Consider the following 27,622-nt stretch of genomic DNA (forward strand, 5'->3'; position numbering starts at 1 on the left):
TTTTTCACTATGTCTGTGCTTGGTATACTGCATTAAGCAGCATGTGAATGTACATAGTGCAAAGTACAAACTGATTGACATATATAACCAGATACTCAAAGCAGAGCAGGACAAATGCTGTGTACCTGGTATATTTGTGTAAATCTCAATATTAATGTTCAAGTGAAATAAATCAGATATTTGGTTAAAATCCAACTTGTAGCTTTTCCAACTGAAATTTATGGTAAAAATACTTCTATGTACTGATTATCAAAACAATATCAAATATTTATTTAGTTAAAAAAGCAAGGCTTGCAACTTTTTAATACATAAAGGATTGAATAGAAAACGAAAATAGTATTTTGAGCGCTAGAAGCAGCAGCACTTAATGTAACCGATAGGATGTTATACCATACAAAAAAAGTACCGATTGAAATGAGAACAAACCATAATAGATTTGCCTAAAGGACCCCACAGTTGTATCATTGTGTTCAGTATCCAACAAAATTATGCTCACAGGTTACAGACACTATTAATATAGTTTGGAATTTACCCATTTTAATTGATAATATTTGCTTTGATTTGTATCATACGGTCATTTTATATCTATGGTATAACAAGTTTGACTGCAAGTAGAGGTAGACTGGTTTCATTCTAATGATTTTAGTTTGATTACCTTTTAAAGTACTTCATGTATTGTAATAGCTAAATATTTATGATAATAGTGACAGTTTTGTTGTCAGAGATGATGTTTTAATATAATGACACACTTTCAGCTTGTACTAGTGCCAATTCAAGGAGGCCAAAAATGTGCCTATAACCAAACTCTGTATTCCTTTTATAAACAAATCATATTTCAATTGGGTCAGAATAAATGCTTCATAAAGTAACATTATAGTATAAATCTAGGATCCTTCAAACTCAATAATCCCATTATGTCTAAAAATGGTACAATTTAGTGATTATTTAGTTAGCACAAAAAAGACATGTCATTCAACAAACAATTTCTATTATCCCCCTCCCTTTTTTTTTCTTTTTCTTTCTTTCTTTCTTTCTTCCTATCTTTCTTTCTTTCTTTCAAAAACAAATCCTTGTTGTTATTTTCTAAAGACATTTTTTCTCTGTTGCAATGCATCAAAATGCACCAATGCCTCAAAACATAACGAGTAGTATTGGCAGTATCAGCTTATCAACCCTGTATCACTTGTTAGGCCACTCGAGCTGTATAGCAGCCAAACTTAACAACAAAAACAGAATACCAAGGAATGGATAGTTTGTGGCGTTGACTCTCTCGAAATAACCTGTATGTTGAAAATCAAGGTGGATAAAATTCAGAATAAACAACTAGGATCAAACAATAGCGGTGTTATGTTCTTACAGGCAAACTATTGTCTTCTCATTAGGTGCAATGCTTTCATTAAAACCAGAAAATTAGTTTGGTCATGAAACTTTTCCGATGGTAATCAATCTAGGTCCAATTAGCAGATTTATCTGATTTCATTACCTAACATTCTTCATTAATGTTTGATCAGTAAAACTATTGCAAAATACCATTGAAAAATCCTGATTTAGCAAATATGTTTCCTTCACATGCTTGTTAAAATTTAACAAGAGGCCCAAAGGGCCTTAACGGTCATCTGACTACCTTGGCAACAGTAAAATTAATTATATATGGTGTCACTTTGTCAGGACCATGTCAGGATCATTTTCAATTTCTTTCCACAAATTTTATTTCAAACAAGAGGCCCAAGGGCCTTAACATTTAGGAAATTAATTAGATATAGTGTCATGGCAGCCAGGTAGATCATTTCATGCAAGTTTCAACCAAATCGCACCGGTAGAACTTGAGAAGAAGTTCAAAATGTGTCTTCAAGATGGTGGCTGTGGTGGCCATCTTGGATTTCGGATTGACCCGAAAAATAACAACACTTTGTCGGGACCATGTCAGGTTCATTTCATGCAAGTTTCAGCCAAATTGCACCGATAGAACTTGAGAAGTTCAAAATGTGTTTTCAAGATGGCGGCTGTGGTGGCCATCTTGGATTTCGGATCGACCCGAAAAATAACAACACTTTGTCGGGACCATGTCAGGATCATTTCATGCAAGTTTCAGCCAAATCGCACAGGTAGAACTTGAGAAGAAGTTCAAAATGTGTTTTCAAGATGGCGGCTGTGGCGGCCATCTTGGATTTCGGATCGACCCGAAAAATAACAACACTCAGTCGGGACCATGTCAGGATCATTTCATGCAAGTTTCAGCCAAATCACACCGTTAGAACTTGAGAAGAAGTTCAAAATGTGAAATGTTACCGCATGGTGGACAGCGGACGGCGACGGACGAAACATGACGACTATAGGTCATCCTGACCCTTCGGGTCATGACCTAAAAAAAAACCAATAATGATAATATTATATAAATTTATAATAAAAAGAAAAAATAATAATAATGATAACATCAAACTGAAGATTCTGAAGAACATGCATGCTTAAAATATAGAAATTGAAATAAAAATCTAGAAACAAAAGAGAAGGAAAAAACATGAAAAACAAAAAAAACTTCAACGTGCATTCCATGACTCGGAAACTCAGAATTGACCCTGTCCAGCAGTCGCCCTGATGTACAACTTGCTATGTGGGCAGGCTACTCCAGCTGCTGAGATACAAGTCCGTGCAATGAAGCACCGACACCTGGCTGTCCGACACCAGAGGTAAGGGAGATAACCGTGGACTTACTGGAGTGCATTAGAGATAGCAATGGTAAACCTGCGTTTGGTCTGATGTTGTAGCTCTACTAACCAATCAGGACGGTTCTGTTCCTTAGGCACCACGTACAGCTTTCGCATCCCAGTACCACTCTCCAGGGAAAAGCGATGGCACCTACAGGTAACAGATGATCACTAAGATTTTCGAGAAGATGACTTTCTTTGTTCACACTGATGCAATTAGATTGTAAGCAATATCTAATGATTTGCTTTTTTAAGAGGGAAAATATATTAGATATTGTATTGTTGTAAAAGACATGAATAAATAACAAGGTGTTGAAAGAGAATTCATTAAATTCATTTATAAACTGATTTTAGTTAGTTTATATAATTTCCTGGTTTAAAAAACATTTTCACATCTGTGCAGTATCTTATGTTAAGCATAACCCACTACCAAATAAAGTAGATGACACTGATACAAACTAGATAGACCTTACCACCTATCACATAATATATGGCCTAGTAATATCAAATGAAGGTGTTATTAAGGTCTTATTTAAACAATGGCATTTACAATTTTCCTTGGCCATTCTCAGCAGGACATAAATATACTAAATATTAAATCATTCATCATCATTTCATTGTGGATATTTTACCAGTTAGGTATGGCTTTCGGTCCATGGACTGACTTCCCCACTCTCATAGTACACCTGAAATATCAGACAACTTTTGCTTTTAGTAATTTTGACTTCGTAACCAGTTGTGATACAATTTCAAATTCTATGAATAGTTTACAGTAGCATTATCTGTGATATAAGTCCAAACAGTAACTAAGTTAATTGTTGAACCCTTGTCTTCATCTAATAGATTTGAAGTAAATTATTACTAGCTTTATAATTTAACAATTCAGAGATATCAACAAGGTTTTGAATAATATTAAATCATATTTATAATTAATAGATAACGATACAATGTGCCATTACTTTTATTCAACAACAATGTATGCAAATGTAACTTGAACTATTATATGCCTATAATGAAGAAACTTTGTTAGCATATTGAGGAAATATAGGTAAGTGAAAGTTTAAAACATTGGCCATATATCCTTTATACTTACAGATTAGACAACTCCTTTTCGTGGAAGCTGAACAACAATGGAGTAACACTGCGAGCTAGTTCATGTTCCTCAAACTGTCCTGCTGAATCAATCTTACTACTCTCCTGACGAAATATCAGCGGAAGACCGGACTTATTCACCAACCAGTAGGCTGCCATGATGTACAACTTCAGAGATAGAACAGAATAAGCATGTAAGTGACATTTCATAACATAGATAAGTTTGAAAAGCAGACTACAAAAAGCCAAGTATCATGAAAGAAACTTGCTATCCATGTTAGTAATAAATCAGTGCATTAATTTTGAAATACCTCAATATTATAGCTTGACAAATACATCAAAAATAGAGGTTTCAAACCAATAAGGACGACACTATTTTAGCTTAAAAATAAACTGGAGTTTCCATGATTGATGTTCGGATACAGGCAAAACGGCATTAAAATTGACTTATTCTCATATTATAACATGTACACATATATTATAATATTACTATTAATTAACAATTTCTAGAAATGATCAGTTCTATTACCGGTAAAAGTTTTATTTTCGACGCTATTTTACTTACATTGACACATCCACCTTTTCTGGACACAATTCGTACAAAAAGCTCTAATTTTCGTTTCTTACAGTCATATAATCTTAGTTTGACCTTGTAGTAAGTTGTGTCGGGAGGGACGATGAGTTCTGAGCAGTTGGAGAAGTTTTCGAGGAAGATTCCCAGCTCCATTGCCTGACTAGGATCAGCCTGTAGGGATACAAACAATGAGGAATACAAGTCAGTTCCTGCAGTGTCAATAACCCTTGGCCTTGACCAATACTATGACTTGACATTCACAATATGGAGTTATAGTTAGTCCTAAGTAAAAGATTTTGATTGTAGCCTATGGTAGCACAATGATTACCAATGTGTATGAAACACATTTTATTGTTTCTAAATTTGTGGTTATTGGTGTACACAGAAAGGTTGAAGAGAATGGACATTCCTACACAACAAACGGGTACAAACAATCATTACATGCTTCATTAAATAACAGAAGTATACTGGTGGTTGTCTTAGATCACTGCTCACCCCATGTAAGGCAGCACTCTTGCCAGGTTTGACTGTGCCCTTTATCTCGGTATCTTTTAGGTAGAAGTTCAGATCTATAGGCAGCAGGCTGTGTATGATGACCGGAGGTTTTAGTGTGATCACATGACCAGGCAGTACCGGAACTTCCTGTGTAAAGTTCTGTTCTGGATAATGTTCCCTCTTCACCGACGCACAAAACCTGACAACAAAGCATTTCAAGCATATCATTTATTACACAAATTAACAATAAATGATTATATAATTCAAAGTTGCATTTCAAGGAGTAGAAATGTGAAACAGGTTCATCAAAATCAAACCATGCTTTAATCAGAGAAAAGAAACAACGGCATTATTACAACTCCCAAATGGAACTTCTAATATTATGTATCCTAACACGGTTATATGTAAAACTACGACAACTTTCCAATTTCGTGGAGAAGAGAACATAAAGTGAACAAGACATATTTGTAAGACATGAATGCCCAACCTCTATATATTGTAAACTAACAAATTTTCACATGCATTAAATTTTGTGTATTTTGCAAGCAGTTTATATCTGCGACAAGAATTCCACATAACTGCATAGCAATTTAAAATATCACAAAAAATAGTTCTTAACAGTTGAAAATATTGTTAATAATTAAGTGAAGTCAAGTCCCGTAACTCTTGCAAATATTGACAGATTTTGACAAGTATCAAACCCATCTGAGATCTCATTGATATACAAGCAATTTACATAATTTGGTTGAAATTGGACAATGAATACTAAAGTTATCAAGCAGAAACCATGGCTTTATCTGTTTTGACAATTTTAAAGTTCTATAACTCTTGCAAATATTGACAGATTTCGACCATTATGAAACCCATTGTAGTTCTCATTGATATCAAGCAATATACAACATTTGGTTAAATTCGGATAACAAATATTTAGTTATCACACGGAAACCAAGAAATTGTCTGTTTTGACGATTTTAAAGTCCTATAACTCTTGTAAATATTAACAGATTTTGACCAGTATCAGAACAAATGGAGCTCTCATTGATATAAAGCTATATACAAAATTTGGTTGAAATTGGACAATAAATACTAAAGTTATCGAGCAGAAACCATGACTTTTTCTGTTTTGAAGATTTTTAAGTCTGGTAACTCACGCAAATATTGACAGATTTTGACCAGTATCAATACATCCAAGATCTCATTAATATTAAGCAACATACCAAGTTTGGTTGAAATTGGACAATAAATGCTTTTAAGTTATAACATGATGATATGAGATAGGACACAAGTCAATGAGATAAGATAGGACAGTAGGGACAAAGGTAACACTATAATATTGTGCCCCTTCATAAATACTATATTAGTATACTCTATTATAATCAATATAACAGCAGTGCTAACTGATTATAGAATTAAGAAAGTGTGCTCACCTGTAGGTTCCTGTGACATCAGATGTCTCACACGTCATGATCTTGTCTTTAATCTGTCCGGCTAGACCAACATGCTGCCACTGGATTGGCTGTTTACAGAACTTGACTGACGAATCACAAGGCTTCATGTACAGCTGTGACATTATGTAAGGTAGAGGGATCGGTACACTGTCTCCTGGCAGTATTGGTAGGATCTCAACATTTCCTGAAATTAAAACGCATGTCAAGTAATTCTTCAACCATTCAGGGATGATTAAAAATTATTTTCTTCAAATTTTTGCTTTTTAATTCAAAGCAATGATACCAGTAGCTCAGGTTTTTTGAAAACTTAAATGCTGAATGATCAGATCTTGACAAATCCAGCAATTTGATTTTAAAATTAATAGCAAAATTAATGTATTTATTTATATTCTAAAATTCAAATGTAAGACAGTTTTGTAATTGTGTAACTTTTTTTTATAACCTCCCCCCACCACAGAATACCATTAAACGTCTTTAAAATGAAAAGCTGAATTCTCCCCCATCCTTATTTAGGATCATGTTATTCTACGTTAATTAATGGTCCACACCTACACTATAGCACATACCTTCATACTGTGTCCCAAGCATCATCTTGAGATCGACAGTACGATCCAGCTTGTTGACGGCCATGAGTCCTGATCTAACTGTGATGACTTTTCTAGCACTGCCCTCCTGATGTACATCAAACACTATCCGCGCAATCTGCTGCTTTGCAGGGTCATGACTCGACTCAAAAGTTAACTGTAAAGACAGGTTTCAAAACATGATTGTTGTACAAAAGAAATGCTCTGATAGTGATATACAATGTTCATGGATTCTAATGAAAGCAAACAAATATTCATATTAGTTTTTTTATTGAAACATATCATCCAGATTGCATTAATACTGGAAAAAATGAATATCATCATCAAAATTAGAAATGTCTGCAAGACATAAATGCCCCTGCCTCCATATTGTAAAGTATCTAAACTTGAGACTGAAACAATAAAGAGGTCACCCATCTAAGAGTAGGCCAAGCCCAACATGGCTTAACTACAACATGGAGATACCAACTCATCCATACAGCCACAAAAGCTAGCTAGCTGTTGGACCATGCAGCTGAAATGCTCATATACATAAACTGAGACACTAGTAAGACATGATGCAACAGAAAGCAATATAAAGTGAAGGACATCAGTTCATGGCAGAGCAGTAATGACAGTTGAGTATCACACTAACTATGAAAACTTACCCCAGACAGACCTGTAGCAGATTTCCTATCAGCTTCAGCATGCCTGAAGTACACGCCCACTTTGTCGACGGTGACTGGGGTCACTCTGTGCCAGCCCTCTACCTTTACTCCAAGCTGGTTGATCTGTAGTTCATGAGTTTTCTGAAATAAAGACCAGAGATTGTAACTAAAATGATTACTGACAAACTCCTGCATATGAATGACACTTTATTGTGATAAAAGATTCTCTAGATCAAAGATGATGCACATCCAGAGAGACAAAGTAAAACATACATTCAATTTTTGGTAGCTGATCATGAACATTGCAGTTCAAACAATATTAATTATCAGCCAGACACTAAGTGTAAACTAGACCTCTAAAACATATATAATTCAACAATTGTTCTTATTTGTATTCTCATATGTGATAAATTCAAATTTAAAACTGCTTAAATAATAACTTTGACCATGACCTCACCTTATGTCTAATCTTCTCCTTTCTGTGGAATACGAAGGACATTTTCTGCCCTGGTTTGACCTTTGACCATTTGGAGGCATTGATATAAGCACTACCAGAAGGACGACCCTCTGGACCGGTGAGTCGGGTTGTTCTGTTACAAATCAAACCAAATATCAGATTAATGATTGATATTGTTCTTATTGTTATTCCCTGCTTAACAATCCATTTGAAAAGTATTTTGAAATATATCAGTTTCTGGAACTTATTTGGTGCACTCTATTTATCACAAATTGCCAGATTTCGATACATAAACTTTCAAATGATCATTATAAGTTGAATTTAGTTCTCCAGTACTATTTTGAAGTGAAAAGCATTTAATAAAAATTTAGCTGCATGCTTAATATAATTAATGCTTCCAAAAAAAATCTAAATTCCTAAAGAAATATGAACATTTTACAAAACAAATTAAAATCAATTTTTACAATGTCTACAGATTCAGAATTTTGAGTATTCTTTCCATGTTAATCTTTAGGTCTTGCTTTGAAAAATTAGTCTAGGTCACCAGCTTACTTGGAGGGGTTAGTAGTGACAGTATGGAACCAGAGCGGACAGCCAGTCTGATTGTGGATGAGGAACGGTACAAACGGAATCCGTCGGCGGCTAGCAGTAGGTACAGGATCCTGTGGTGCTCCGTCAGTTTGGGAGATATTACCAGGCCTGTACAAACAAGAAAACAGATGATCAAATTTCTTGACTTTATCTTAACTTCCATTGCCATTTATCAAGCATAATACTCCTGGACCAGCAAATATTTTATTATTGTCATAGTATCATATAGACTAACAACTACTGTCTTAAAGTATCAAGGAAGCGCTTAATATTATAATCATTTGATACAGTGAACTCCTAGGTCTTCAAATAATCCATTAACTAGCAATTGTTTTGAACATTTCTTTTACATCAATGTAAATTGTTTCTTGTGACTCACATTTGTTTGTAGTAATCCTCTGTCCAAGTGAGTTTGGTCTTCCTGTACTGTTCCAGTAAGGCACTGGTGATATTGATGTTCAACACATCTTGGGCTAAAAAGATTATCATATCACTGTAAATCTGATGTAACATCATTATTAAAAGTAGATAGAGACTACTTAATTTAGTACTTCATCATTATCATCATATTAGTGTTAAATGTTTAATCACAATCATGCGGGCCAAAATAATTACACATCAGATATGATTGAAATAATGCCCAATTTCAAAGGTTTCCCTTCAGCAATATTGAAATCTGGATAATTTGAAATGTTTTTCAATTCTACAAGGACAATAAGAGATCAGATTTTATTTACCGTTGATCTGGAAATGTGTCTTTTCTTCGCTGTTTTTCACATATTTTTTCCATTCCAAATGGCACCTAAAATGATAACAAAGTTGTTAATAAAGCAAACAAAAGGCCCAGAGGGCCTGTATCGCTCACCTGGTTTTTTGTTAGTAATTATCACAAGACTCTGCCAATTAGAAAAATAAGCAAAATTGACTCCCAAAGTTTAATTTTGAATCACAACCATACAATGATGATATTAATACCATACAAATATGCTATCCAATACATCGGTTCAGAGACAAAGTAATTTATATGAAAATAGTAGCCTAATTTACTTTTTTGACCTCGCATCTATTGCCGTCTAAGGCCCCGGGGGTCAGCCCTATCATTTGTACAATTTCAAATCCCAACCCTATAAGGATGCTACCATTGCATCATAAGTGCTCTTCCATTCTTAGTTGCAGAGAAGAAGTCGTTTATATGGAAATAGCTAAATTAACCCCTTTTGACCCCACCCTTCAGGCCCCTGGGGGGTCAGCCCCATCATTTGCAAAATTTTGAATCCAAACCCTATAAGGATGTAACCATTGCATTATGAGCGTAATCCCATGTTAAGTTGCAGAGAAAAAGTCATTTATATGGAAATTGACCACTTTTGACCCCGCCCCTCAGGCCCCCGGGGGTCAGCCCTATCATTTGCACAATATGGAATCCCCTACCTATAAGGATGCTACCATTGCATTATGGGTGCTATACCATGCTTAGTTTCAGAGAAGAAGTCGTTTATATGGAAATAGCCAAATTGGCCCCTTTTGACCCCGCCCCTCAGGCCCCCGGGAGGTCAGCCCCATCATTTGTACAATTTTGAATCCCCACCCTATAAGGATGCTACCATTGCATTATGGGTGCTATCCCATGCTTGGTTTCAGAGAAGAAGTCGTTTATATGGAAATAGCCAAATTGACCCCTTTTGACCCCCCCCCCCTCAGGCCCCCCGGGGGTCAGCCCCATCATTTGTACAATTTTGAATCCCCACCCTATAACGATACTACCATTGCATTATGAGTGCTATCTCTTGCTTAGTTTCAGAGAAGAAGTCGTTTTTATGGAAATAGCCAAATTGACCCCATTTGACCCCGCCCCTCAGGCCCCCCGGGGGGTCAGCCCAATCATTTGTACAATTTTGAATCCCCACCCTATAAGGATGCTACCATTGCATTATGGGTGCTATCCCATGCTTGGTTTCAGAGAAGAAGTCGTATATATGGAAATAGCCAAATTGACCCCTTTTGGCCCCGCCCCTCAGGTCCCCGGGGGATCAGCCCCATCATTTGTACAATTTTCAGTTAGAAGCCCATAAGGATGCTACCAGTCAAATTTTGTTGAAATCCGACCTGCGGTTATGGAGAAGAAATCGATTGTTGACGGACGACGGACGACAGACGCCGGACGCTGCGGTATCCCATAAGCTCACCTCGGTCCTTCGGACCAGGTGAGCTAAAAATGAATTTCTAAATCACTTTTATGGGATGAACCTGAGTGCAATATTTGAAGAAATACATATTTTCCATCTAAACAAGAGAAGTTCAATTTTCCATACAGACCAGCATAGATCACCTACCTCCACTGCTCCAAAAATGGTTCCCAGCCTGACAAAGCTCGGTTATAGAAATCACCAGTCAGCTGAAAGGAGGCATTTCCTTCGTGGACTGGGCCAAGTCTCTGGTGGAAGTTGATTGAGCTAAACGCTATTTCACCCAAAGGTACATCTGAGTCTCGGCAATCATCGATGAAGCAGAGGCAAAGACAGTTAGCATTCAGCTGAAACAACAATAATTATGAGAATTCTTTTTACTTGTATAACAGAAATCAAAAGCAGACAATTTCATGTCCCTTTACTTTTATTGATCTGATCTGCAGTTACATTTTTGCTACTTGACCAGTACAAGCTCTATACTCAGATCATCTTAATATTCTTTTTATTAAGTATTCTTTCAGAAAATATCTCATGACATTCAAAGTTTGTAAGATTGATAAGCAGTAATGTATCTATTATTATACTACCTTAACCCCTGTTAGATCCAGATTTTGTTGCCCAGGGGGTGGGGCTGGGATGGCTGTACAATGCTGAGTTAACCACACAGCAGCATCGTTCATGTCTCCATCCACAGCTGACCATGCCTGCTGACAGTCCTCCTTACTAAACCCAAGCTCCTGTAGCTTCTGGATCTGATGTCCTGATGTCAACACAAACAACTCTTTTATTCAAATTCATTTTAATTTTAAATTTAGATAAAATACATAAAATACAATGCTTTGAATTTCTATCTTATCCCATAAACAACTTTATAAACAAAACATTTTTTGTAGAAATATTCAGACACAATCTTTTCTTCTTTTAATTTCCATCAAATGTGGAAACCAAAATGGCAGAAACGTTAATATAAACAATTCACATACTAGTATTTTACTTAACAGCAAATGGCTGATAAGATAACTTACTGGGATACTTGTTGGAAGTCTTCTGAGAGTCCCTGTTTTTGGCTTGTAGGGCTTGTTTAGGTAAGGAATTCAGTATAGCCAGAAACATCTTCATATCATGGTAGGACAATCGAATGTTCATTGTATTGAAAGAAACCTGTAGAAGAATGCATCAATCTTAAGAACCTAAATTATCAATATCATTGCAACAGAAAATTCTACACAAATCTTAAGTCTTTACCCATGTATAAAGGACAATTTCTATTTTGTATCCTCGCCAATGTGCCGACAGAATATTTATCTCAAGTTTAAGGCAGCAGCCACTATATATAAACTGTACTATGATTTTACAAATGACTTAGGAAACACTATGTACACTATGTATTGAGGTATGAGTTGACAGACAACTACATTTGTATGCCTTCAGTACTTGGATCTGTTAAAGCATTATAAATTATAAAAGCACTCATTTACCTCAAGTACCAGAGCCCTGTCTGGTGGTGGTGCAGCATCCTGTAGTCCACCGGGAGAGCTGGGTTTAGGCTCGGGGAGGGGGTTAGCATTCAGGTCTATAGTGATAGTGAGAGGGTCGATGATAGAGAGAGCTGTCTCCTCCTCGTTAATCAGAGAACAGGAGAACACTTCAATACTCTGTAGGCTACACGACATCAGCTTGTCCTTAGCTTTAGGGCGGTAACTCAGCACAGCTGTACTCTGCAAATCAGCATTTTGTTCATTTATAAGATTTTAACTTTTTTTCAGATATCTTAAGTTCAGTGATTGCTTTTGACTTAATAATAGTTAAAAGTACATTTTATTTTTATAGGGTGTCTAATCTATTTAACTAATAATTTCAGATATCATTTATAGTCCCCTTTCAAAAATTTAGTATCCTTTATACATTTATTTGACAATAACAAAGCAAGTGGAACAGGTATGATTTTACAAGATAATGTCCACAGTTTTCATTATAACTATTCCCTAAGGAAAAAACCAACTGAATTCTTTAACATTATAGAGTTGATAGATCAAAATAATTGCACTGATATTTGACTGTTTATATTTATTCATCAAACACTTTTCAATTAATTCAATTAATGTTATTCATTTTGGTATTAATCACACTTACTCATCTGATTCTGAACAATTTTAAATACAGTATAATATAACTCCAATGGATTTATCACAGGTATTTTACCTTTAGTATGACAGCATTCGTGTCCCAGGATGTACTGTCTTCGACCACAACAAACTGGGTATCTGTCACATTGAGTTTGAATTCAAATGGTACCTCCAGCTGTAATGTGCAACTAACATTAGACATTTAATCATTTTACATTCACAAATCATGAGCAAAACGTCAGTTTTCTTTTCCTTTAATACTAAAGAGATGAAAATGGTTAACTTGTATAAGAAATAGTTTCACTTTGATAAGTAGACATTTATATTTAAAAATCTTTCAAATTCTGATCAGTTTACTTTAAACAGGGATTATTTTTTTGTTATTTTGTAAATGCAGCAGCAACTTTCAAGCATAATATATATCGGTATCTCTGTGCATTCTGCTGCTCAGGATATTATAATTATTCAAGAATATCTATAATAATACTTATAACAAAACTGATATGGCATTACTGTACTAGGCCCTACCTGTTCTATTATGGGCCCACGCTTGGTCATGTTACATGGGGATACAATATGATACTAGGCCCTACCTGTTCTACTATGGGCCCACGCTTGGTCATGTTACATGGGGATACAATATGATACTAGGCCCTACCTGTTCTACTATGGGCCCACGCTTGGTCATGTTACATGGGGATACAATATGATACTAGGCCCTACCTGTTCTACTATGGGCCCACGCTTGGTCATGTTACGCGGGGATACTATATGATACTAGTCCCTCCCTGTTCTACTATGGGCCCACACTTGGTCATGTTAACATATACTATATGATACTAGGCCATACCTGTTCTACTATGGGCCCATGCTTGGTCATGTTACGCGAGGATACTATATGATACTAGTCCCTCCCTGTTCTACTATGGGCCCACACTTGGTCAAGTTACACGGGGATACTACATGATACTAGTCCCTCCCTGTTCTACTATGGGCCCACACTTGGTCATGTTAACATATACTATATGATACTAGGCCCTACCTGTTCTACTATGGGCCCACGCTTGGTCTACATGGGGATACAATATGATACTAGGCCATACCTGTTCTACTATGGATCCACACTTGGTCATGTTACCCAGGGATACTATATGATACTAGGCCCTACCTGTTCTACTATGGGTCCACACTTGGTCATGTTACCCAGGGATACTATATGATACTAGGCCATACCTGTTCAACTATGGGTCCACACTTGATCAAGTTACACGGGGATACTATATCATACTTGGCCATACCTGTTCTACTATGTGTCCACACTTGGTCAAGTTACACGGGGATACTACATGATACTAGTCCCTCCATGTTCTACTATGGGCCCACACTTGGTCATGTTACCATATACTATATGATACTAGGCCATACCTGTTCTACTATGGGCCCACACTTGGTCATGCTAGCCGGGGATACTATATGATACTAGGCCATACCTATTCTACTATGGGCCCACGCTTGGTCATGTTACCCAGGGATACTATATGATATTAGGCCATACCTATTCTACAATAGGCCCATGCTTGGTCATGTTACGCGGGGATACTATATGATACTAGGCCCTACCTGTTCTACTATGGGTCCACACTTGGTCAAGTTACACGGGGATACTATATGATACTAGTCCCTCCCTGTTCTACTATGGGCCCACACTTGGTCATGTTACCCGGGGATACTATATGATACTAGGCCCTACCTGTTCTACTATAGGCCGTCACTTGGTCATGTTACCCGGGGATACTATATGATACTAGGCCCTACCTGTTCTACTATGGGCCCACGCTTGGTCATGATACCCTGGGATACCGTGAGGGGACTGTAAGCACGAGATCCTGTTGACGTAGCGTCCGAGGCCTGCTCCTCTTCTGATGCACCAGAGGAGTTCTGCTTCAGTCTTCTCTCATCTCATCTGTGTGCTTCTCGCTCTGATAATATCAATAGTGTCATTATCTGATCAATTTAAAATGCACACAGCAAATACTTTACTTTTTCCATGTTGAAGTTATTAAAGTTGCTAATGACTGATTAATTGATATTTTATTTACATTCCTTTGGAAATGAACTGACACTGATTGTGTGTGTTAAGGAACCATTAAATATATCGATATACCTATTCTTGTTCTTTCTTATCAATATGAATCAATGGGTACATGTGTTGGCAAACATTTTCTGAGCAAATGAGAACAATCAGTACATATTATGTACTAGTCTCTAAAATGCCAATATTAAGCAAAATTTTCTTTGATAGCTATATTAACATATTCAGATAAAACAAATTTATTCTGTTTTATTTAAGGTATTCTGTTGTATGGCTCAGAATTTTCTTAATTTCAAATATTATAGTTTTCACAGAATCAATTCTCTAACATGAAGATATATCATAATAACATGTACAAGCTCTAGAACTTAAAATGACTTTTACCTGAAGCAAAAGGGTCCTCTGGTTTGGTGAGCAGAAACTCTTGTAAGGATAGGAACCAGTCAAACACACACATCAGCTTCATGTTATGTAGCAGGACAAAGAAGTGGTTCGACTCCTTGGTCGCTCTGTAATGGAGCTCCATTTGGAGATTTGTACTAGTACTGCCTGGTTTCTGGCCGTTCTGTAAGATCTTCTCAAACACATTTGGCCGGACATTGGCTGGAGCATCTGTAAAAGAATATTTGATTACAACCATTTCTTGCTAATATGAATTCATAATTTAATACATTTTCTTTTTTAATCTTCAAAGTTGTTCCAAAGAAAACTTCTCAAAAATAAATAGAGAAATCCACAGAACATGCAAAGAATGTTAAATATATATGTAAAATGACTTTATAGTACTGTTACAATGCGTCTGCCTCCATATGAAATCTGTAATGTGTTACATATCCTGCCCAGACATAGGTAACAGTGTACACTATTTAATGGCAGGAGTATAACACACAATCAAGGACTCATTTTAAGACTATATTTTTACTTCTGCTCAATCAGAAGGCATCAGGCTAATCCATAGCAAACTCCAAGTTCACATCTTACTGATGACCTACCTCTGTATCTGGTATCATAGGCCACAATCTCATGTGACACCAAGTCCACATCCTTAGACTGGTCAGAATAACTGTCAAAGGAGAAGGTGGAGGAGATGAAGTCAAGTCTGGCCACGGACGACTCCGGACAATCGGTACCTTGTCCACTATGACACATGAGCAGTTCCAAGGTCACATTGTTAAGATCAATAGTCATTGACATTCCCTTCCAAACCTTTCCGCTGAGCACAGTCTGAAAAATAAGAATATGTTTTTCATTAATTGATAAATACCATTTATCAATATTTTTACTTTCGGGCAGAATTGGCATCCCTTTCTGAGAAATGCACCAGTTAGGTCTAGTTATAGTGATAAGCTATTCAATATAAAAATATCTCTCCATACCTTTTTATCTTACAAATATAGCATAGTTTTTGACAAGAATTGACTACCTAAACAAATGTCTATCAAGGCAAATATTTCAAATGTATTTTTATTATATATATTTAAAGACGTGCACCATTATAGTGATGAACATATTGTTAATATTATTAAAAAAGCTTTTAATCTGCATAATGAATCTGTGTATTGTTCTGATAAACTCTTGATAATCAATAATGTTATATGAATGCTCCCAATCAAATTGAATTACAATGTACATTGAAATCTTATTATGGCTATTCTCATTCTTAAAGCCTAGACTGATTTTCGTGAATACCACAGATTGGATGAGCTCACCTCAATCTTTGGGTCCTGTAGATGTGACATCATTGGACGTTTAAATTCCTCGAGTTTCTCGCCTAGATTGTGTTCTAGGATTCCACGGATAAGTTTATACTGCACAAGGTCAATGGAGCAATGAACAGATGACAGAGCTCCCTGTATCTGCCAGTCAGGCGCTGAGTGGCTCACAAGATTTTCTAGGTTCCTCTCAATGTGAAGTTTCAAGAGGATTTTCTCTTTGAGTGCTCTAGCTCCCTGTCGTTTGATAACACAGTCTGTAAACTCCAGATCTTGATTCCAATCCACTACAGTATGCAAGGATTTCTCCACCCTTTCAGCAGAGAACAGATCCATGTCTGCTAGCTCCACAGCGAGTACATCCAGCAGACAGTTGTGACGAGGACTCTCCAGGAAATCTCCCCCGCTACTACAGGCCGGGGTAAGGTACTCAGCCGATGTCAGTTCTGTACAGCTACTAGCAGATCCTACACTCAGCGTGTTTTCAAGATTCAATCCCAAACTCCTAGTGAATGGATTGTCTAACATCATCACAGGAGAAGAAATACTCATACTAGATGAGGGTGAGAATGGGTCCACACTAGATTCATCGGGTGTTAAATCTGGGGAAGAATCTGGGGGAGACAGATCAGTTGGGTCATAAGATTCTAAAGAACTGGGACCACTCTGTGCTGTCTCTTCAGTAGTGTCCCCACCCAGACTCCCATACACACCCGCTGTCATAGGATCTAATGTACTGGACTGGGGAGGATTGAACTCGTCAAACAAACTCTGAGTCATGACATGTGTTTCAGACTGAGGTGATTCACTACTGGGAGTAGATGCTGTTGTTGTCGACTTTGATGCGGCTACAGGTTGTGAGTCTGCCTGTGCCATGCGAACATGTTGTTCCCTTTTGACTGTTCCTGATGATATTGTGCCTTTATCACCATCGTACACAAAGCTGTTGTTCACCGTGAGATTCCCTAGGTTCATCACCAGAATGTCTGTGGACTTGGAGCTGTGGGGAATAAGGATGATTGGAGCGTTGGCCTCGATGTCCAGAGAAACACGAGCACCTCTACTAGCCTTCTCTGCCACCTAAATGTATCAAAATCATTAATATGTTAGTGACACTTGCTTTCCACTGCATTTAAGTCTTATTTACAAACATTCACCAATACATGCCTAATACTAGCACACAGAAATGTGATTTAAGATTTGCATTTTTCATGGCAATTATGATGTTATTTGATTCTTGCTAGATAGATCTGAAGATCAATCATTTAATTAATCAAGCATTACTTTTAATATATTAAACTAATGAATCACCTTTTTGCCAGCAGATGCTGCCCTCATCTGTCCTAGAATATCCTGGAGCTGAAGGAAGTTTTGTATAAATGCGACAAATTCCATCTGGAAGTGGTTTGTATGTGTGTATCGTACAGATGCCATCCGCAACTTCAGCGAGATATCTTCCGATCTCTCCAAATTCGGATCTGGTAAGCCATACCTATAGGAAATACAGAACATGGACATAACGACTAAGGTCTCTTTATTCAATTTTACTATTATTATTAATACTAGCTTTTCAATACAGTGAAAACCTACAGAGAGAAATGTAACGGATACAGGAACTCGTCCATCATCCTTACACCAAAACTTACAAATAAATTACTTCTATCACTGGATGGACTGCCTTCCTATCACACCAGTGTAATTTAATTTAAAATATATGAGTAATACAACAAAACAAAACCTAGAGTAACAGATAGGTCTTTTGATCCAGAAATGAACATTTTCCTGAACCAGCTTCTTATTTATTCTAAAGTTAGCACTTAGCACTTACTTGAAGAAGTCAAACACCAGTGCCTGTTTCCCCACGGTGATGAAGCGTTCCCTATAGAGGGCACCATGTGGAGAACAGTCCCTTAATGAGATGTTACCAAGCTGGCCTGACATACTGAAGTTTCCTTCTCTCACCTGGATGTGAGATGACCATTCAGAAATGTTGGCTCGGGCGAGTTCGTACTCCTGTTTGTTAAACATCAGACTCAGGCTCTTCACCTTCAGATTGATCACGGAGTTAACGTACACTTGCTCTGGTTCTGTGAACAAAATAATAGCCTTCATCACATACCTAGCATGCCAGGAAAAAAGCAATACTGATAATCATATGGAAACAAATTTTCTACTAATGTTAACACTGACCTTCAATCTAAAGCAACAAAAACATGTCAACTTTATCAACTTTTTATTTAGCTTGTAACACTTAAAATAAATAACCCTTCAACATTGATTAAATTTGATTCCTTAGTCTTTATCCTCAATGAGAGTTTTACCAGATTTTACTTCTCGTCCTCTTTCCTTTACCTTTTACCTTTGACTCAAAACCTTAACCAGATTTCACCCCAAACCTTAACCAGATTTCACCCCAAACCATAACCAGATTTCACCCCAAACCTTAACCAGATTTTACCCCTAACCTTTACCAGATTTGATCTGTAACCTTTACCAGAATTGATCTGTAACCTTTACCTGATTTGATCTGTAACCTTTACCAGATTTGACCATTTAGCTTTTTCTAGATTTGACCCCTAACCTTTACCAGATTTGACCCCTAACCTTTACCAGATTTGACCCCTTACCTTTACCAGATTTGACCCCTTACCTTTACCAGATTTGACCCCTTACCTTTACCAGATTTGACCCCTAACCTTTACCAGATTTGACCCCTTACCTTTACCAGATTTGACCCCTTACCTTTACTTGATTTGACCTCTTGCTCTTTGGTGCTGGGAGTGCAGGGCTCTGACACACTGACATCATGTACTTTGGCACCAAGTCCGAGGAAGTCAAGGAGTACCACCCAAGTTTGTTGATTAATGTTTGCTTCCAGGCAATTAAAGTCCACATCCACAAATCGGTTTGTCTGGAGAGAAAACGCAAGAGTAATGTAAAATATTTTTTACATATTGACCAACTGCATGATTAGATCTTAGATGAATTAGCAATGCAATAAATCAACATAATATTTTAAAAGCCAATACAGGACAGTTGTGAAGCTCAGAGGTAATGCTCTCGCTTTTCAGCATGGTTTATCATCACTGTTTTATAAACCATAAAGTGATTAAGTTGATGATAAAAAGCAACATCAATACATTTTTGCAGTAATTTCCATGAGATACTTTTCATTGTTACTGACCTTATCAAACTTGGAGACATATTCCGGTGAGTGTTTGTCCACCAGGAGTAGACTGATATGGACCAGAGTGTCGTCTCGAGTGTCGCACACCGACTGTTTCCTCGACAGAAGAGGAGAAGGAGGTGGAGTCTTAGGATACAAACCAGCTCTGTCAATAGATGAGAAAGAATCAGAACAATACCTAAATATAGATGTGTGCCAAAGGTAATTCATAGTACAGTAATAACATGGAAACTGTTAATTTATGAAGTTATGTTCAGTAATAACATGGAAACTGTTAATTTATGAAGTTATGTTCAATGTAATATAAAAAACATTTTAAAGTAAAATTTATAGCAAATTTTTGAGTTAAAAATATATATTCCACTATACCTAGATAGGTTATTATAAACAATTGTATACTAAATGTACACAATATCAATCAATTAAGTCTAGTAATTCTTGTATTCAATCAAATTTTCATAATCTAATTAAGATCATTTGCAAATACATTTATATGTTAAACATTTTGCTAGCCTAAGGCTAATTTTGAAATGTCATAATATGGATTTTTTGGTGATTTTTTTTTAAACTTTCTTCACAAAAACTTAAGGAAATAGGAAGTTTTATTGCATATAATGTTTAAATTAATCTTTCTGTAAAGACATGATGAATTTGATTAAAACAAAAAGCTTTCTTCTTCACACCACTTACCTTAAAGGGACATGAATAGCTGATGATTTGGATTTCCTCAGCATCCCCAGAGGTTCTGGAACTTGTTCCACAGACGGTGATAACATTGTATGGGGAGGTAACTCTTGGTGGAAACTTGATGGAAGAGAGCGAGGCATTATCGGAGTTGGAACTAAAATCATACTATCAGGACAAGACCTTGACAGGAACTGTTTTGGGTCATCACTCTTATCGTCCTTGTCTGATGCGGATCGGGATAGGATCAGGTATCTGTGGGGTGAGTCAGGGTCCTGAAGCAAGTCCTCAACAGTTAATGACTTCAAGTGAATGTTGACATTGGAACAATAATTTGTACTTTTCTCGTATTTCAGTAAAAAGTTATTTAATTTCAAATCCACTAGCCCTTTTTCTCCCTCACCAAAGTCTCCTTTCATTTCTACATTAAATACGGGCACTTCAAATCTGACTTGTTTGGTTGTCAGTTTTTTAGTTATTTGCGAGTCTGACCTCGAGAAAGATGCCTTAGGTACCCCCTTTTCTTTATCAGGAGAATCAGGAGTATTGTCTTCCTCACAATCACTTGTTCTGGGACTGCCTCCCATATTACAAGAGGACTGCTCTTTTGCCATATGAACACTGTATGTCATGTTGTCTATAGTCTGAAGAAGTTGTTCATATACTGCTTTAGACAATTCCACTTTTAGAGGAGTAGCAATTTTTGCAGATATGTCCAAAATATTGCTTATTTCTTCCACTTTTGGGACTTTCTGTTGGCCTTCCTCGTCAAACATGCCTTCGCCGAAACACCAACCGGCTGAGCTTGTATTTTCCTGAGGGAGAACATTGACCTGACTGGGCTGGATGTAGTCCACAACCATTTGTACTGTAGTGTTATGGATTATTGCTATACCAAACTGGTCCAAAGAATCCATGAAGCTTTTATCACACTGAGATATAGACAAGCCTTTAGGTAGATCATGTTCCAGATCCACTGAACACAGGTTCATGTCGCGCATTTCCATCAGCATTCTGTTCCTGCTGACCCCAGTGGCCTCATCCTCTTCTTGTTCTTCTGAAGACAAGTCGGTGTTGTTGATAGAGATTTCACCGAGCTGGGCAACAAAGGCCTGAGGATTACTGGAAGACCTTGGGACTACTATCACAGGCGACGCTAGCTGAATATTCATGAGTAACACTCTTGAATGACTATTGTCTGTTGGCTGTTCATCCAACACAGGAGATGAAAATGACTGTTGTTTATGTATAGAGGCCTGTTTACTTAAATAGGCCCCCGACATTCTCTTACCATCGGGAGATATGACGTCTCCTATCACAGATTTACTACCTATCACAGACATATCCAACTTACTGGAAATTATTTCCATTGCTACTTCCGCTGCAGCTGTCTTTATAGACTGTGCAAAAACTGACATGTATTCCTTGAATTCTGAAACACACAAAGAAATCTCATGCAGAATCCTCGGGGAATGGATATAAGACATTGAAGCGACATGTAGCTCTAGATTTGAAACATTCTGGTCATATCCAATCTTATCATCTGTCTCATCCATATCCATGGAGAAGCTTTGCATAGTTTTGGATCTCTGCATGCCACGTGTATAATGAAATGACATTGCTTTCACATCAGATTCAGATTCATCAACAAACATGGATTCATGAGCAGTCTTGTACATGACGCTGGGTTGATAGCAGGATGTAGACATGGCTGTGTTTTCCTCACTAGAGTCGTAACCCACACTAAACACTTGTTGATACTGTGGTATATCTGGTGTGATGTCCAGGACATGGAAACCTCCCAGGGAACCAGATAAATCCAGGTCTGTACCTGTGACAAACATTACCGAACTTTATATATGATAGCAGCATTTCATAAACACATAAGGGATTTATAACTATGCCTTGCATTGGTGACACAAAATCTGTATTTAATAACGTTCAGTGTACTGTTCATTTGTGTTTAACTTTTGAACACTGATATTACATTTCACCTATAGTACAGCAAAATAGCATGGCACGTTCTGTTTGACATGGAATTGTCATTCTATTGTGACAAAACTTAATGTAAGTTGTAAATTTTGAGACAAATCTAAAAGATGAAATACTCTATTTTATCAAAACTTCTATATTTACTTGCAATTAATCGTTATAGAACACCTACCAAGTGTAGCTTGGATTTTAGCTGATGACATTGTTGCCGTAGCTACTTTGCGGGCATGTTTGACCCCACGAACATCCTCTAGATGGATTAACAATAAACTGACACGATGGAACTCAGCAGTCACTTCCTGGTGTGGTTTTGTTCCCTATAACATAAAAGTATTTTTACTTTATAGGTAGCAATGGCAGCACGATAGATGGAGGTATGTAATTTTATGTAGCAGAATTGGACTAGGTTGATCATCAGTGACCTGTTAGCTCAATCGGTAGAGCATCCAGTTTGTGTTTGGAGGTCCTAGGTTTGAACCCCAGTCAGCTGGTTGCTTCATTTTTCCTCTCCTGTTACATTAATGTTGAAATCATGTAGGGTAAACAATTTGCCTAGTAACTAACAGACTTTACCTGGTCAGAAACTGTAGAGACATTGGGACTCTGTGTTACATTAGATGGCTGCATCCTCGGTAGAGAAGTGGACGAGCTAGAAAATGAAGAATCCTTCTCGGGGCTGATGGTCTTAAAGAAACTCAGTAGCTCTACAATGGTCTCCTGGTTACCTGGGTAACAGATAAAACAAATACTTAACATAATCATATACTCAAAATATAATCAAAATTAATATAAAAAATGTATCTATTTTACTTGTTGTTTTGGTAACCTTATATATTTTTTGTTGTTGATCATAAGCAGTTAATTAAAATATTTCTTAGCCTTACTTGCACATCAGGTTCTTGAACTGTAGATAGGCTAACTGTTAGGCCTTACCCATAATATCAAGGTTGCTGAACAGTAGATAGGCTAACTGTTAGGCCATACCTCTATTATCCAGGTTGTTGAGCTGTATATTGACTATCTATTAGGCCTTACTTATAATATCCAGGTTGTTGACTTTCTGTTAGGCCTTACTTATAATATCCAGGTTGCTGATCTGTATATTGGCTATTTGGTAGGCCTTACCTATTATATCCAGGTTGTTGAGCTGTATATTGGCTATTTGGTAGGCCTTACCTATAATATCCAGGTTGCTGATCTGTATATTGGCTATTTGGTAGGCCTTACCTATAATATCCAGGTTGTTGAACTGTAGATTGGCTATTTGGCAGGCCTAACCTATAATATCCAGGTTGTTGAACTGTAGATTGGCTATTTGGCAGGCCTAACCTATAATATCCAGGTTGTTGAACTGTAGATTGGCTATTTGGCAGGCCTAACCTATAATATCCAGGTTGTTGAACTGTAGATTGGCTATTTGGTAGGCCTAACCTATAATATCCAGGTTGTTGAACTGTAGATTGGCTATTTGGTATGCCTTACCTATAATATCCAGGTTGTTGAACAGTAGATTGGCTACCATATTTTTGCGCGTATAGTGCGCACTTTTTTTCATAAATTCATAAATTCAAAAAAGTTGGGGTGCGCACTATACGCAAGCACAGGCATTGGGTCATGATAACCGACCAGCAGGTCCAAGCTAAAGTGTGCAGTAGCCTAACATTTTGTACATCTTGACAGTTATGATTAAATACTTGGATCTTTAAGTCAATATTCAATGCATACATTAAATATAAAATGAAAAGCTCACTTCCAATCTATATCTTTAATTTCTTAAACGTCTGTTTTGGGAGCACATGTGTTCATGACCGGACACATGTTACGATCGTGAATCTTCAGTAAGGTATCTCCAAATCTAAATGGCTAAATGAATGCAGTCTGGAGTTTGAAACGATGTATAAGTGTGGAATTGATTCGTCACATTAAACTGATTACCTTATAAATATGTTTCGCCAGCATGTGAAAACTTTTGAACTTGCAAATGTTTACGCAAGTGAGTGTAATAGCCTCATGCAGAGCCAGCAAATTAAATACGAAACTAGAACCTTACATTAAAACTGACAAATCTGTACTATAAATGACGGTATGGCTGTAAATTACACTCTTATTACCATCCTTTGAAATAGTTCTGTGAAATCACATCTTTATATCAAAACTAATTGAAATAATTGAGAATACGTAAGTGTGCAGTCAGTACTCAAATATGGCAGCCAGCTGTGGTTGATTAGCCTAGCTCGGTCGGCTTTCCAGCTAATATCTTGGACATAATTAAATCTAAATGCCCATCAGATACACAATAGACTTGATTGATACCACTTGGAATTACACAAGGTATGATTAATTATTTGATTGTAAAAACATCGTTGTTGATACCTCATTATAGTGTCACTGGCAATTTACAAGCTAACTAGGCCTGTTGCTAGTGCTGTGTAAACAAAGTGTCAATCATCCTGTCAAACTCCTCGCCAGTTAATTTTAATGAACAGAAGGTTGTTTTAGGCACTGATAAACAATAGGAAGAGTTTGATTTTGTTCTTGAAGAGTGTTGGGAGCCTTTGCAAAACGTTTTGAATGAAGATGTTAAGATTCAATTTTTTTGGTATTTTTTTTTTTCAAAAATAAAAACTCAAAAACGTACCTGCGCACTGTACGCGCAAAAATACGGTATTTGGTAGGCCTTACCTATAATATCCAGGTTGTTTAACTGTATATTAACTGTCTGGCAGGCCTAACCTATAATATCCAGGTAGTTGAACTGTAGATTGGCTATTTGGCAGGCCTTACCTATAATATCCAGGTTGTTGAACTATATATTGGCTACCTGGTAGTCCTTGCCTATAATATCTAGGTTGTTGAACTGTAGATTGGCTACCTGGTAGTCCTTACCTATAATATCCAGGTTGTTGAACTATATATTGGCTACCTGGTAGTCCTTACCTATAATATCCAGGTTGTTGAACTATATATTGGCTACCTGGTAGTCCTTACCTATAATATCCTGGGTTGTTGAACTGTAGATTGGCTATTTGGCAGGCCTTACCTATAATATCCAGGTTGTTGAACTGTAGATTGGCTATTTGGCAGGCCTTACCTATAATATCCAGGTTGTTGAACTATATATTGACTATCTGGTAGTCCTTACCTATAATATCCAGGTTGTTGAACTGTAGATTTGCTATTTGGCAGGCCTTACCTATAATATCCAGGTTGTTGAACTGTAGATTGGCTATTTGGCAGGCCTAACCTATAATATCCAGATTGTTGAACTGTAGATTGGCTACTTGGTAGTCCTTACCTATAATATCCAGATTGTTGAACTATATATTGGCTACCTGGTAGTCCTTACCTACAACATCCAGGTTGTTGAACTATATATTGGCTACCTGGTAGTCCTTACCTATAATATCCAGGTTGTTGAACTGTAGATTTGCTATCTGTAGAGCTCCCTTCCCTGTAGTGTTACTTGGAGAGTTTTCGTTGATCAGTTCTAGGTCGACTGATATGAGAGCTTCCTCCTCTACCTTTGGTATTAGCTCAGCCTGCTCACTGTCACCGAGGTTAAGACCAAGTGTATGGGAACCTTGAATACACAACAAATTAAAAACCACCCATACATAAATAAAATAATTATGTCATTGTTCACTCATAATGAGTTTTCAACTTGTACCTTTTTAAAACGGAGCCTTGAATGTTTTGGCAAATTCTTATTAATTTTTTACTTAGGTTACAAAGACCTACACAATATGATATATGCTATCACTTTTACATTTGATAAACAAAAGAAATGAAAAAAAATATAAAAGTAAGCACAATTATCTTAAATCCTGATCAATGACATTGTTTTGTTTTCACAATAGGTTGCAGATGACTAAATACTACCAATTGTGTATAAAAGCAATAAAGACCTACCGGAGGCGACAAGTGCCTGGAAAGTCTTGGAGATGGCCTCTTGTACCACCTTCAGACTTGTACTGGACGCAGACTCATTAAGGCTCTCTACAGGAGAGTGTGGGGATGTGGGCGACATCGGGGAACCTGGAGATACTGCCTCCGAGCCTCGTATACTTCCACTCCGACTGTCAAGCCTGAAAATTTAATATGGAAAAAAATAGCAATTAAAACTTATATAATCAAGATTCTGTCTATACCGACCAAATATGCTGGTCCTGGAGACATTTATGCTAGACAAGTTACAGAGTATCATGACAAAATAATGGTATACCAAAGAGTTTTTAAAATTTATTGATTTTTCTCTCTTTTTTTAATAAACTTACGTGACATTCTTGTGAGAAGCAACAAGCAACTCAAAATCTGTTCCATATGGTTGCAAGGCATCCACCACAAGTAGACTGTGCACTGTTAGACCAATCTTTGTGTCGTAAGGACGTTTAGTTAGGTTGGCATTCACCTTTGTAACCTGGAGCTCCACTATAGGGCGACCTACATAGTGGAAATGGAACTGATTAATAACATATTATTGTAAGAATATTCAGGTACATTGTACATTGTCTGATGCAGATTTAGACAAGGGAAGGGTGCCCAGGGGAGAATTTCATATTAATGTATTACTACAAAATTAAGGTACATTGTTAGATGCAGATTTAGACAGGGAGGGTTGCCCCCCTTTTCCCTGTTAGGTGGATTAACTTATCTACAGTCAAGCAATTCTGTTTAAAAAGTTATTTTAATCCATATTTTACTAAATTGCACCTCTGTTCTAACAGATGTCAAAAAGTAAAGATCACAAATGACACACACCTCGACTCTGAACCTCCAGTGTCATTGCGTTGATGGTAAATTTGGCCAACATTAGACGTGAATCTTCTAACACTTCCTTCATCTTATCATTCATTTTCTTCTCCGAAGCAGAACTATAAACAATTGAGGAATTAGATATCAATAATTTCTATTAATATAATACTCTGCTGCATTCTGTGAAGTTAAAATGTAAAGCAAAAAAATAGTTTTTCATAAAAGCCACATAATCAAACTACACTTGTCACAGCATACATACATCAAACATTTAACATGAAGTTTCTCTATTATC

At 36.9% G+C, this 27,622-nt stretch overlaps 1 protein-coding gene across 1 annotated transcript in view; it reads right to left on the reverse strand.

The window, feature by feature from the left end:
* LOC138334281 (intermembrane lipid transfer protein VPS13D-like) overlaps positions 1 to 27,622 on the reverse strand; it is a 59,380-nt gene that overhangs the window by 12,534 nt on the left and 19,224 nt on the right. The window contains exons 24-55 of the mRNA XM_069282921.1: positions 27,334 to 27,446; positions 26,850 to 27,015; positions 26,485 to 26,660; positions 25,973 to 26,155; positions 23,149 to 23,300; positions 22,748 to 22,892; positions 20,590 to 22,414; positions 19,897 to 20,044; positions 19,455 to 19,623; positions 18,541 to 18,799; positions 18,024 to 18,204; positions 16,710 to 17,792; positions 15,993 to 16,224; positions 15,379 to 15,612; positions 14,724 to 14,866; positions 12,985 to 13,083; positions 12,261 to 12,500; positions 11,808 to 11,943; positions 11,370 to 11,542; positions 10,927 to 11,126; positions 9,331 to 9,395; positions 8,973 to 9,066; positions 8,555 to 8,701; positions 8,003 to 8,135; positions 7,546 to 7,686; positions 6,881 to 7,055; positions 6,294 to 6,498; positions 4,867 to 5,065; positions 4,363 to 4,542; positions 3,799 to 3,965; positions 3,338 to 3,391; positions 2,776 to 2,856 (exon numbers count right to left, since the gene is read on the reverse strand). Of these exons, the coding sequence (XP_069139022.1) occupies positions 2,776 to 2,856; positions 3,338 to 3,391; positions 3,799 to 3,965; positions 4,363 to 4,542; positions 4,867 to 5,065; positions 6,294 to 6,498; positions 6,881 to 7,055; positions 7,546 to 7,686; positions 8,003 to 8,135; positions 8,555 to 8,701; positions 8,973 to 9,066; positions 9,331 to 9,395; positions 10,927 to 11,126; positions 11,370 to 11,542; positions 11,808 to 11,943; positions 12,261 to 12,500; positions 12,985 to 13,083; positions 14,724 to 14,866; positions 15,379 to 15,612; positions 15,993 to 16,224; positions 16,710 to 17,792; positions 18,024 to 18,204; positions 18,541 to 18,799; positions 19,455 to 19,623; positions 19,897 to 20,044; positions 20,590 to 22,414; positions 22,748 to 22,892; positions 23,149 to 23,300; positions 25,973 to 26,155; positions 26,485 to 26,660; positions 26,850 to 27,015; positions 27,334 to 27,446 (7,698 nt within the window). The remainder of the gene's footprint in view (positions 1 to 2,775; positions 2,857 to 3,337; positions 3,392 to 3,798; positions 3,966 to 4,362; positions 4,543 to 4,866; positions 5,066 to 6,293; positions 6,499 to 6,880; positions 7,056 to 7,545; positions 7,687 to 8,002; positions 8,136 to 8,554; positions 8,702 to 8,972; positions 9,067 to 9,330; positions 9,396 to 10,926; positions 11,127 to 11,369; positions 11,543 to 11,807; positions 11,944 to 12,260; positions 12,501 to 12,984; positions 13,084 to 14,723; positions 14,867 to 15,378; positions 15,613 to 15,992; positions 16,225 to 16,709; positions 17,793 to 18,023; positions 18,205 to 18,540; positions 18,800 to 19,454; positions 19,624 to 19,896; positions 20,045 to 20,589; positions 22,415 to 22,747; positions 22,893 to 23,148; positions 23,301 to 25,972; positions 26,156 to 26,484; positions 26,661 to 26,849; positions 27,016 to 27,333; positions 27,447 to 27,622) is intronic.

This window comes from Argopecten irradians, chromosome 1 (assembly GCF_041381155.1).
Source record: "Argopecten irradians isolate NY chromosome 1, Ai_NY, whole genome shotgun sequence".
Classification (NCBI taxonomy): Eukaryota; Metazoa; Mollusca; class Bivalvia; order Pectinida; family Pectinidae; genus Argopecten; species Argopecten irradians.